The 14,103-nt window shown below is 32.8% G+C and overlaps 1 protein-coding gene across 2 annotated transcripts in view; it reads left to right on the forward strand.

Moving 5' to 3' along the window:
• The window catches only part of LOC143230943 (uncharacterized), a 46,274-nt gene extending 36,265 nt beyond the window's left edge, over positions 1-10,009 (forward strand). Inside the window, exons 4-7 of one of the 2 annotated variants that reach the window (XM_076465284.1) lie at positions 434-563; positions 3,165-3,231; positions 6,067-6,431; positions 8,510-10,009. In XM_076465284.1, coding sequence (XP_076321399.1) covers positions 526-563; positions 3,165-3,231; positions 6,067-6,431; positions 8,510-9,569 — 1,530 coding nt within the window. In that variant the 5' untranslated portion in view covers positions 434-525 and the 3' untranslated portion in view covers positions 9,570-10,009. The remainder of the gene's footprint in view (positions 1-433; positions 564-3,164; positions 3,232-6,066; positions 6,432-8,509) is intronic. The other variant, XM_076465285.1, reaches the window with a different exon arrangement.
• The last annotated feature ends 4,094 nt before the right edge of the window (positions 10,010-14,103 follow it).

Genomic DNA, 14,103 nt, shown 5'->3' on the forward strand with positions numbered 1-14,103 from the left:
AAACAATTACATGTGTATATTAAACAAAACTACTGTTTTATTGATTTCTACTATATTTTCCTATAACTGTTTTGTTATTACGCACTTAACTACACAAATGGCTATCTGTGCTCTGTCCACCATGGGTATCGAAACCCGGTTTCTGGCAATATACATTATTGATTTATATAATAAAGTTTTCCTTGTATATTCACAAAAATCTACTAAATCACACATTTGTCAGTTTATTTTCAAAGGTAAATAATCATCTCTGTATGGACACCTATAAAAAATAATCTATTGATTTCATCTGATTAAACAAATACTTAACACTTAGGATGAGTTAGTTTCACCAACAGCTTGCACTTGTGAGTGGTGGAGAGAGCTTTGTGATCTGTCATTCAAAGTCATCGTGATTAAGGGTGTAGTGACTGACTTTAGTTATTTATTTTAGAGCAAAGCCACATGGGGCTGACTGCTGCGTCTACCGCGGAGAATTGAACCACATATTTTGGCATTGCAAGTCCGTACACTTACCACTGAACGATGGCCATTACACAGTGTTTGTTAAAGTTAATGGTTAAGTAAGTATTCCGTAACTTAATATGGGAGGCTGCGTTTATAATCCATTATATCGTAGTCATTCAATTCTTACAAACTATTCAATAAACAGTGGAGTAATTCAATTAATGGCTACAAAATAATATGTCCTTTAAGAATGTGGCTTTACCAAACTGTTGTTAACACTTAAGTATATAATAAAGTCATTGGTCACTTACTAAAATGTTTGTACGAATTCGCCAGATACAGGTTTATTTGTGAGTTTTGTGTTCATTAATGCAGGATCGAATGTTTTTTTTTTATTAATGGAATATTTGAATAACTTGAATCATATCTAATCTGGTAATGATAAAAACTTTTCAACAAGCATTTAATTTTATGTTGTTCATTTGTAGTGACAAAAGAAAGACATTCAGTGACTATTTGTGACTTAATCAAAATAATATGACAAACAGTGATTTACAAGTATAATAAAATTATTTTTTGTAATTGTTGAACATTGCAAGTGTTTCAATAGAATATTGGCCTATGTTATTCATGTGGTATATTCCCCCAAAATTACTTTGTTATGCTTATAAATCATTGATTACCAACTTATTATCATATATTAACATAATTTGCATCCTTACCTAAATATTATATCAGCCATTGTATCTTAAAAATCATGGATTTAGATACAGATAATAAGATGATTAGTGCTGAACAATTAAGTATATCTGAAAATCATATACAAAGAGATATGGTTATGTAATCTATAAAACTTGTATGAAGTTCGAAATTTCTGACTTCAGGAAATAATAATAATGGTTATCCTTCCAACTGCGCACATAAATATCCTCCATCCACACGTACATACGTACCATAAGTTGAGCAAAACTCTAAGATTTTAGGAAACGGAAGTACAATATAAATACATACGCTAACCGGAAGTTAAAATTGAACCTTTTGAATTTTAGTCATCACCAAACTGTAAAGAGAGGTAGGCTTATCTACGTTTATCATACGCTCTTGGCCGAGTAATTTTTCTCTGCTTTCTTGACCAACTGGATTATTTTCAACTTCCTTATTTCGTTTCGATGACAACACCCTTTACTTATACTTGAGAAACACGAGAAGAGAATGATAGAATTTCAAATTAACATTGAATGATATGTTTTCTAACATTACATAATCTTGTCTGGAAGTGAATCATTTGTTATTGTCTTTGACATTGTTCTAAATTTTTTTCATGACTGTTTTTCTCGCAATTGAGGGTGTCTTTTATTCATTTTGAATAGTTTTTAAGTGGTGTGTGAATTTACACGCTGTAGAAACTAAACTGAGGTGAATAAAGATATTCATTTGTAAGGATTTTGGGTGCTTTTAAATACACTTTTTCAAGGTCTAAGTCATATAGAAATGTATATACACGCAGTAAGTATCATAGTTTGAAATCAAGGTACGTTAGCTTTTATTTTCTAGTTTCCCAATGGTACAGTGGTATGTCGGCGGACTTACAATGCTAGAAACCGGTTTTCAGTACCGGTGAAAGAGGACAGAACAGAGCACCGGCAGCCCATTGCATAGCTTTGTGCTTTATTTCAAACAAATATAAACTCATTGTTGTGTTTCGTTGATTTTATGACTATATGTCCCATGGTATGTCATGATCAGTCAAGACAGAAAAATAATTCATTTCGGCATTTTAAATTTTGTTCAGTCTAAGATTGTAAAACAATTCGATTGGACATTCTTGCTTACTGTAAAATCGGTAAATTTTAATAAAATATACTTTATCAGTAAGTAAACTCAAAACCATTGATTCCACTTATTGGTAAAAATTAGCATGGAGGATTAATGCCGTCAAGCATTTAAGAAATTGTTAATCAATAACCAAAAATTAGACTAAAACAGAAAACTCTTATCATTTTTGAGTGATTACGACATTTTTATTTCTATCCTCTTATTTCTTCCTAGGGTAAAATAATTTGTTTATACGTAACTTTGAACACATCTAGCATGGCAAACTTGTAAGAAATGTCACATACAACTGAGTTAAGATTAGGGTCGAAGTTTGATTGAGTGTTCCGATGAGATGTATCATCCATTATTTTACACCAGTGGAATAAATAAGTGATAAATGAGCTACGTACTAAAAACAAAAAGCTAGAATTTTGTATATTGTGATATGTTACACATCAATTACAACTACAAAAAATATACAAACTGTGTAAATAAATGGGATCCGGTCTCAGATCTCGTTTGAATGAAACTATTTTATCCGTGACGACGAGTAAACCCACTTGTAGAGAAAAATATATATGTAAAAACGGCTAGTATGGATACCGAAAATTCTATATAAAGGAGCGAACAACGTTTCGACCTTTTGTGAACCTGACGATGACCGAAGAAGGTCGAAACGTTGTTCGCTTCTCTACATAGAATTTTCTCTATCCATACTAGCCGTTTTTGCATATAAACTATTTTATCATTTTAATTTTTATTTTCTGTTATTACAGCAATGTGTTTTAAAGTATTTATTTTAATAACAGTGTGTTATTAAATTTCACTTCGAATTACGAAGACATGACTATAAGATACATCTTCTATGAATAGTGGTTTTAAAACAATGTTATTTTTTCCAGTTATATAAACGGCATACTTTCAGGAAAGAACGTTATGAAGTTTTTGTTGCTGACAGTATTTTTAGCGGTAAGTTCAGTAAAGGTATGAAGTTGTTGTTACTGACAGTATTTTTAAAGGTAAGTTCAGTAAAGGTATGAAGTTTCTGTTGCTGACAGTATTTTTATAGGTAAATTCAGTAAAGTTATGCAGTTTTTGTAGATGACAGTATTTTTAAAGGTAAGTTCAATAAAGGTATGAAGTTGTTGTTACTGACAGTATATTTAGCGGTAAGTTCAATAAAGGTATGAAGTTGTTGTTACTGACAGTATATTTAGCGGTAAGTTCAATAAAGATATGAAATTGTTGTTACTGACAGTATATTTAGCGGTAAGTTCAATAAAGATATGAAGTTTTTGTTGCTGACAGTATTTTTAAAGGTAAGTTCAATAAAGGTATGAAGTTGTTGTTGCTGATAGTATTTTAACTGTAAGTTCAATAAAGATATGAAGTTGTTGTTACTGACAGTATATTTAGCGGTAAGTTCAATAAAGATATGAAGTTTTTGTTGCTGACAGTATTTTTAAAGGTAAGTTCAATAAAGGTATGAAGTTGTTGTTGCTGATAGTATTTTAACTGTAAGTTCAATAAAGATATGAAGTTGTTGTTACTGACAGTATATTTAGCGGTAAGTTCAATAAAGATATGAAGTTTTTGTTGCTGACAGTATTTTTAAAGGTAAGTTCAATAAAGGTATGAAGTTGTTGTTGCTGATAGTATTTTAACTGTAAGTTCAATAAAGATATGAAGTTGTTGTTACTGACAGTATATTTAGCGGTAAGTTCAATAAAGATATGAAGTTTTTGTTGCTGATAGTATTTTTAAAGGTAAGTTCAATAAAGATATGAAGTTGTTGTTACTGACAGTATATTTAGCGGTAAGTTCAATAAAGATATGAAGTTTTTGTTGCTGATAGTATTTTAACTGTAAGTTCAATAAACATCAGGGCTTTTGACTTTGTTTGCCTAGAGTGGTAAAAAGTAAAGGTATATATATCAGAAAAATATCGTATACTTTGAAATAACAGACTGCGGTTGAAAGCTTAAAAACAAATTTATTTCTTAGATGAAATGTAGATAACATCGCTCTTCGAAATTCTAAAACGTTCTTTAAACGTTTGGTTGTTTTTACCGCAATTGGATTATTTGTACTCTGTCCACCTGGGAGTGGGAAAATCCCAGGCATTATTTTTTGTAAGTATACAGACTCAATGCAGACTCACTGGAGGGCTTTAAATGTTCAGACAACTGCAACACTTCGCAACAGTTTTGATTTTTGTGTTCTATAACTTTATAAAAACGCATTTTTTCTCTGTAAAGTACGTATGAAATAGTCCAAAGATTTTATTTTTTACCTTCGCACTTACAACTATTCTGTGCGGATAAGTTCCAGGGGCGTAGATTTTTTACACCCGATGAGGGAGGGATGATTTTGCAACCAGTTATGTGGACTGTTCAATTTGCAAATTGGTAATCTCTGATTACATGAACCTAAAAGCTGTAAACATGCAGTCACAGAGTAATCTTGTTACCACGATACTTGCATGTATACTTAGGCTTACTGACTGATACTTACGAACTGTCGCTTAGATCAAAAAGTTTAGAAGCAAGCTTATATTAAAGATGTACATTTCGGCTACTGGAAAAGCCTACATCTAGGCCTAATTATGTAATTCGATTGGTAAGAACACGAGAATCACAAGAACAAACACACAATTTGTAGGCCCGTGATGCAATAAAACGATTCAACAGATGGGATGATTGTATGCACCATACCCCCCACCTAAAATGAAGGGGGATGTTTCCCCAATTCCCCCAGGATCTACGCCCCTGCAGATAACACTCAATTTATCCTTTTTTTTTTTTTTTCAAGTGGGTTTAGGATCGTGTGTAGCTAAGTAGTAAGAGTTAAAGAGTCCCGTGACTATAAATTTGAGGGGTCATGGCTCGCAGCTCGTTATCACAAAAATGTGGTTCGCGTTTTGGAATTGTACATTCATATTTCACAGCTTTAGCAAAAAGAAAAAAAAATTCCAACAGAAACAACAGCAAAAGAACCACAAATGTTGTCGGAAGTATGTAACTTGTGCTTTACACGGAAACTGGTTTATAACCTACGATAGTGCTTTACTGTATAACCTTCTTTACTCCCCATTAAGGCATACACGACCTGTTATTTAGTGTAACCTCTGTTTCCTGTAACCAGCAGAACAGCCATATCTAGAGCGAAAGACAAACAAACAAAAACAACGCACATAATATTTGTATAACTGAAACATGCAACGAAAATATTTCAAGGTTACAGTAAAAAAAGATAAAACAGTCAAAACAATGGTTATGGTATTGAATATCTAATCATACTTGTTATTTATCTTCCTTTCCATTCCGGTTCAAGGTTATTTTCTTCTCTACTGCTTTTAAACTTTCCTTAGTACTTTTAGCTATATTTGTTTAAAAGTGAGTTTCTGAAAACAATAACCAAGATGTATATATAAAAAATAACAATAACACAGAGTTGATGTTTTTACTCTCAGTTGAACAGCTCATCATAATATGAAATATTAAGATAGGTTTGTTTTATTAAACTCAAGACTACAGTTTCTTTGTTAAAAACATTAAATTTCAACTGATTAAATATTTAATCTGTAGAGTTTACTCTTATTATGTTTCTGATTTTTACTTGGTATTTTTAAATACGGGTATAGAATTTGTGGAATATTTTACTCGAAATTATAATTACTAATTAGAATGTTAAAACTTTCATTCACTATGCATGATTTTTACAATTGTTTGGGTTTATTAAATTTGTTAAGCTTACACACACATAGCCAATTTTTAACTTTTAAATTTAATTCAATGCCTTCAGGTTGGTCACGCCAGAGACGCAAAACAGTATGGTTCATCTTCAGGACAGAGTCAAGTTCCACTTCTTAGCTTTATTGGTGCTACCTCCTCCAATAGACAAGGTCAAAATCCACGGAGTGGATTTGTTTCAGGACCACAGCACATCTCTCCAGTCAGACCAGTGAATCAAAATTCATATTCTAATTTTAATCCTCTCCCAGCCGCCCAAAACATTCTACCAGAGTCTGAGCTGTTACCATTGGCCCCTGCAGGACAAATGCCACAAATTATCAACATTGACGTCCAGTGTCAGAAGGAAACAATGGCCATCAGGATTGAGTTCAGTAGTCCATTCAACGGAGTTATTTATTCTAAAGGATATTACAGGTAAAATGCTCATTACTTTGTGAAGTGGTTTTATAACAAATATTTCGCATAAGCCAAATTTTGTTGTCATTAACACTCCTACGAAAAGTGGGGCCTAATAGGCCCCAGAGCAACTTGAAAGGTTATTAATATTAGCCTAATATTAATTATTATTAATATTATTAAGGTTATTTATTAGCCTAATATTAATAACCTTTCAAGTTGCTCTGGGGCCTATTAAGCCCCACTTTTCGTAGGAGTGTTAAATACTTTTGCCCCATTATACTGAACATGCTCAATCGTTCAGCCGTGGGGGCGTTGTAATGTAAATATCATTCCCTTATTCGTTGGTAAAATGAATGTCCAAAGAGTTGGCAGTAGATGGTATTTGCTAGTTGCTTTCTCTCTAGTCTGTCACTGCTAAATTATGAACAACTTGAAACAAATAGCTCGCGTATAGCTTTGCACGAGATATGAACCAAACTTTTGCCAGTAAGTAATATAACATTTAAATTAAAAGTAAATTATTGAACTAGAAATACACACAAGGAAGGCAATTAAATAAACTAACTTAATAATTAATTAAACACCTTAATTTTAGTATAAGTTAATTACTATTATTCAATGTTGAAGAGTAATCATTACAATTAAAAAGATATATCATATACAGTAAACCAGTGAAGATAGCTTGAAATATAATAATTGTAATGATACAGTGACTTTTCTCCAGCTTTTATTTAATATTAATTAGCTCTAATTTCTAATATAATAATCATTATAAAATGGTAAAAGTATTTAGCAAGGTTAAATTGTAGTTAGATTGTAGAGACCTCTACTGTATACACTAAAGAATAAATTAAATATTTACCGAAAACAGAACGGTATGGTTGTTTGTTTATTTATATTAAAAACACAAAAATACATAATAGGTTATCTAGGCTGTGCTCACCACAGGTATCGAAATCCTGTTTTTTAGTATTATAAGTTGGGAGACTTACTACTGTATCATTAAGGGTAAAAACAGATGGAATTTTTTTTAAAATTCCAACATATCTTTTTTCCGCGTACCGAGCGTCAACCCTCTAGCTACAAATCGTAGTTTTTTAAAAATATTTCAACTAGTCACATATCATACTCTCTATTGCCCTGGGCGTATTCTAAGGTCATCCCTAACAGGATCCCAATTTACGCCGTATCAAGGTTAGTGTGAGCGCTGCGTCCGCAAACAATGCCGACCCGTAAGGGGTGTGAGTTTGCATCTTTAAACACAAGGGCGCAGAGTTTCTTTCTCACACAGAGCGCCGTTAACAATTGATACAGCCTTGTGCCGATCGTTTTAATGTTGTTAAATGACAAACCGAAAACATTTTAACCAAAAGAATGAACTTTCTTGTTACCGAAATTACGGAATTTGTTAAATATTTGAATTATAGGCCACAAACAAGAATGGAAAACTTAATATTCATGCACGATTCGAGTTTAGGCTCTATTCCATTTCTCATGTAAAGAATAATAAAAGAAAAATATGCTCCGTCACTCTTATTCTGTTCATAACTAAATCATTAGTAATGCCAAATCTATATAGCTTCTTTTAAATTTCGCGCAAATCTACACGAGGGTTATCTGCGCTCGCCATCCCTAAAGACTAGGGCGAAGCAGCTAGTCATCATCAGCCACCGCACACTCTTGGACTACTCTGTTACCAATGAAGAGTGCGGTTGACCATGTTTAATAACACATAATAACGTATCCACGATTGAAAAGGGTATATTTTTTAGGATGGGGATTCGAATCCGCGACCCTCACATTGCAAATCCAGCGCTCTAACCACCTGACTATATCTCAACATATAGGTAATAATGAACCTTCTCAACTGTTTAGACTAATTATAAGTTATAACCAAGTGAAACAGTTAAAATATTCACAATGATGAACTATACGTGTTTTGACATGTCACTTAGTAGAGTTGGAAACATGCATAACTATAAGAGTAAATAATAAAATGTTCGACTTCTTGTTAATTAATACTTCTACATCCAATGCGACTAAACGGGAATAATATTGTTCTAATAATTCATCTTTTTTTCTCTTTTAAATAGTAATACGAATTGTATTTATGTGGTGCCGAACAATGGAAGATCCGTTTACGAATTCACCATTTACCTTGATCGTTGTGGTACCCAATTTGTAGATCAATTCAATCAAGGTGGTCAGGCTTATTTAGAGAACACTATAATAATCCAAAATGAGCCTGGTTTTCAAGAAGTATGGGATACTGCACGACACATTCGTTGTCTCTGGACAGGTCAGTTCGAGAAGACTGTGACGTCCAGTATTAACATAGACATGCTGGATATAATCTCTATAACCTACAGCGGAGATTCTGTAGACAGTTATATGGATATCCAAGTTGGACGAGGGCCATTTGCTGTTCCTGTCACAGGATTGGTCAGAATTGGCGATACTTTAACAGCAGTTATCTATGTACAAGGCACTGACAATTTTGACATTCACGTGAAGGAATGTATTGCACATTCTGGAGATGTCAGTAAGGGCATCCAACTTACTGATGTACGAGGATGTGTAATAAAGAAGAAGTTGATGGGCCCATGGCAGAAAACAAGACAGACAGGGAACACTGGGGCAAGCATCATTGCTTACTCTTTTTTCCAAGCCTTCAAATTTCCTGACACAATGGAAGTGTTCCTGGAATGCAACATTGAAATATGCAAGTTCCAATGTCAAGATTTCTGTACAGAATTCCCACAAGCTCGGTCAGGACGAAAGAAGAGAGATACTCGTGGTGGAGTAAAGGTGATAAAAGAAGACAAAGACGGCATCCTCAGGCTTCACGACACCGTTGAACCAATCCGCTTGTTGCGTGGAATCCGAGTTGTGGCTCCAGAAGATATTATATTTTCTGAAAGTGGTAACGGTACAGTATCACTGACCACAGGATCTAACCTTCGAGATGGTGACATCTGCATGTCCACCCCTAGCTTTGTCACATCACTTGTTGTTACCATTCTTATACTTCTCGCCTCTTCCACGATAACCGCTGTTCTTTGTATCCGTATTCGTAACATTCCGTCCCATCATACATCGACGTTCCATTCCTACTCTCAACGTGACCTGCTAAACAGTCTTGGTAAACCTTGACTTTTGTAACGGCTGTTCACATATTTTGTATCAGCCTTAAAAAAAAAAAAAAAAGAGTATTAAATGTGCATTTATGGTGTTCTTCTAAAAAAGTCGAAGAACATTGTTTATCCGTTTGTTATAGTTAGTTTGCTAACTTTCTGAACATTTTTGTAAATACAGTAACAGTTACAATATTCAAAAGTAAAAATTCGCTACGACACTGTTTACTCAGCTCTTCGTAAAATATAATTCCATATTATTATTTTTGGCGTTCAAACAAAATTTTAAAGCTTGTAATGTTTTAATATGCGAGTTGTAAAAAATTATATATTTTCATGTTGCTAGTCGTTGAGAAGGAAAAAGATCGTACAAAAAATTTGTAACGTTTGCGAAAAGGAATAACAAATATTAAAAGCTGTTTCTATCGCATGTTATTTTCCTGTTTATTTCAAAATTTTAATGTTTCATATAATGTACTAAACACTCCTAACAACGAACTTTAAATGTTCTATTAGAAGATCGTAATAATGTGTAAAGCGCACTCTTAGATGGTTTAATTTCACATCAGAACAACCATAAGACATTTGTTTAAGAAATTTACTTTACCTAGAACTGAACCCAACTAAATTTCTTATTATTAGTCAAACTTGTATTGTTTTACGTCATCAACTACACGCTCAAAAACAGTGATTTAAAATGTTGTTTTACACGTTGTACCGTGTGCTCCAAAGATGGTACGTTTAAAGTGCTTTTCTGGAGACCCAGTGCATGTCTCGAGTAGTATTTTGGGCGTGTTCTATAGCTCAGGGTTGATATTTATAAATTCGTATGTCAGAACTAATTCAGGTGTTTCCATGCTCCTAAGCATTAGTGTATAAGGTGCTGGTTAAGGTGTTTTATGGTATATTCCTCAGACAATCAACCACAACAACCAATAAATGTGGTTTTAGATGCTCACTTGTATGCTTCAAAGCTATAATGCTACAATGACGTTTAATATATAATATTGCATATTCATATATGATAATACAAGGAACTCCACACTTCAACATGCCAGAAGACTAATTATGAGTGAACACAAGAAATGGCTCCAACACCATACAATAATGACGTGCATTTCTAACAATGTGAAACAAATTTCTTATGTTGAATGTTTATACGATGCCATGTGCAGTAGTTTCACACACATTGCGTTTAACATATTCTAATATTAACATATAGCAAAGGGTAGTGCTAATATAGCAATGTAATAACTGTGTAAAGTTGTAAATAAAATGATTCATACAAAGGACTTTTGCAAATATATACTGGAAGTTATGCTTATCAGCAAGAATAAAAACATTAAATATTTCATAAAGATTACGTTCAGTTTCTGTAAGACTTATCAATACAAGGTAAATATCAGGGGATCACTTATAGATATCCTGATATATTTTTTCAGGTTATTGAATAAGTTGAATCTACATAAAACTTTTAGCATTTTTACCTTAATAACGATTTACAGTATTTTTATTCAACAAGTAATTTTATTATTATAGTCCCATCTGTAGACGCATAGAAATGTAGCCATTGAAATCAGTGACTGTAACACTTTAAACCACGAACATAAGTTTTTTTTTTTTTTTAATTTTGCACAAAGCTACATGAGGGCTATCAGTGCTAGTCGTCCCTAAATTAGTAGTGTGAGACTAGAGGGAAGTCAGCTAGTCATCACCACCCACTGCCAACTCTTGGGCTGCTCTTTTACCAATGAATAGTGGGATTGACCGTAACATTATAACGTCCCCCCAGCTGAAAAGGGTGAGCATGTTTGGTGCGACCACGATTCGAACCCGCGACCCTCAGGTTACGAGTCGAATGCCTTAACTCACCTGGCCATTCTTGGCCAGGAACACAAGTGAAGGATTTTTAGTGCTGCAACTATTCATAAATGATGATATAAATATACTTCATGATCTACTGTCAGAAATAATAATACAGGCCTGTGAAAACTACGTAAGTTGATCAAAAATGATAAACATTGTACATTTATAGAAAGAAAGGGTAAACTTATTTTACCTGGAACTTAATGTCTAGATAAGTTATTAATATCGAAATAGAATGGTTATATTTTGTTCTACCATTCTTAATCACTATTATTTTCTTTACCCTGGTATATACTTATTACTAATGAGGATATAACTGAATGTAAAGAAAAAAAAAATCTTAATTCCATTTCACTTATTTACTTCAATGAACCCTCACACTAACATGAATATTATGAACAAGATGTGATGTATATATATAGTCACAATATGGCATCCTAAATACATAATGCCACAATTATCTTTTCCAACGGAGGTATATTTTAGTACCTGAAAATCCCTTTTATTTATTTTTTTTAAATCACTTACATAAATGCAACTTAGCTAAAATAGAAAAATTCAATTGTAATGGTAGTCTTGTGTTGGTAAACCTCTATAAAATTAACAAGTATGTGTCTTCTGGTTTGATAGAAATTAATAAAAACCTAAAAACCCAAGCACTTTGAACAGGTGGACCTTTTAAAAGCATTCAGGTTATAGGGTTTTATTCATTTCTACCAAGACTTCTTGAACCCATGTGATTTTCTAATGTCATGAATGTCTTCTGGTTTAAAATATTGAAATACTAATTGTAGACTTGTGTATTTTACATCAAAGAACTAAGTATGATAAAAATCAAAATCTATGCACCTAACAATTTCCATATCATCATAAAAAACATCAATTACAAAAAATTGATAACAAGTAAGAAGTCTTATATGTGTCCATCTGATTGAGGTCACAAAGTGAATCAGACACTGAAGTTATCACTATATTCATTATCAAATGTATTTGTTAAATTCTCTTGCTAAATCACAGGTCATCAGAAAGAGAACAGAATTATCTGAATTTATGTTTGTTTGGTTTGAATTTTGTGCAAAGCTACATGAGGGCTATCTGTGCTAGTTGTCCATAATTTAGCAGCATAAAACTAGAGGGAATGCAGATAGCCATCACCACCCACTGCCAACCCTTGGGCTACTCTTAATAATGAATAGCGGGACTGACCGTTACATTATGACATCCCCACAGCTGAAAAGGTGTGTTTGGTATGACAGGGATTTGAACCCATGACCCTTAGATTACAAGTCGAGTGCCTTAACTACCACTCCATGCCAGGCCCTGAATTTATGTCAGAATTTCTTTTGCTCACAAAAAGTTAATACGATTCTCATAAAATTGAAAATGAAGTAATACAATGCTTAACATATTCTTAGTATTTCCACTGTAAGTACCTATAATTGTGAAGTAAATGTGATTCATCATTTTGTAATCAAAATCAAATTATATTTGCTGTAAGTTGTTAAGATCAGCAACATACTTGATTACCTCTGAACTACAGCGTGATGACAATCTTGAAACATGGGCATGATGGAACAGTTACAAATCACAAAACTTCACTTCATTACACAATTAGTATTAAAACAATGACATTTTCAACTAATTTTGATTTTGACCATCATTCAAGGGAATATTCTCCATTTAATCGTTTTAGTTTTTTCAAAATATTTACTAAATCTTCACCAGCAACGTAAGTGAGAAGAATCACACTCTTACTAAATATGTTTTAAAATATTTTTGAGATGTCAAAATTAATCACATTGGATTGTCTTCAGAACCAACCAGATGTAACTACACATTATTGTCCAACCCCACAATTTTCATTGTAACATTTTTCTGCCAAGGATGGAAAGCCAATTACAGCTCCTCCAACATCTTGAAACTTTCTAAATATTCTCAATCATACATGTAAACAGATTTCAGCTTCGAAGACAAACTTCAAGCAGTTTAAAATCACAGAAACTTGTGGTTGAATGTAGTTGTTGTGAGTACACTTTCCTAAGCCATCTTTCTCACTAAAATAACCACTGATTTTCATGAGTAGTTAGAAGAATTTGTAAGCAGTGGCAATAGATATCTCAAGTTTCCATGCAATGTTTTTCTCCTTTTTCATTGAAAGATTTCTCTGAAGATCAGACCATTGCTCAGACTGGTATGTGATGTAGTTTGAGACTCTGTTACTGTCCTATCTTTGTTGAAACATCAGAAATTCATTACAATTAAATGATATAAACTTGTTAAATGTGTCACATGTGGCAGCATATTTTACACCTGCAAATATATCCTAATGAATTAATCTACATATGCAAATATTTCTTTTTATCTGTGATCAACTCTTTGCATTTTATTTTGTACAAGCTCTGGTGACAGTTTTCTTAATCTATGTATATCAGGCACAGGGTTTTTGTGATATTACAATTCTGAAAGTGTGAATTACTGAACAGCTTTCTTATTAAAAATATCATTCCTAATAATATTATACTAAAATATTCAGTAAATGCAAAATATCTGTGTTCTTTAAAATAAAGAGATGTGAATACTGAATGCTCTTGTTGAAAGTAAAATATCTTAAACAGTTATTAATTACAAATGGTTGATAAAAATAGTATCTACTCTTTGAAGAATTTCAAGAGATATTTTGCACTAAA

This window comes from Tachypleus tridentatus, chromosome 10 (assembly GCF_004210375.1).
Source record: "Tachypleus tridentatus isolate NWPU-2018 chromosome 10, ASM421037v1, whole genome shotgun sequence".
Taxonomy (NCBI): domain Eukaryota; kingdom Metazoa; phylum Arthropoda; class Merostomata; order Xiphosura; family Limulidae; genus Tachypleus; species Tachypleus tridentatus.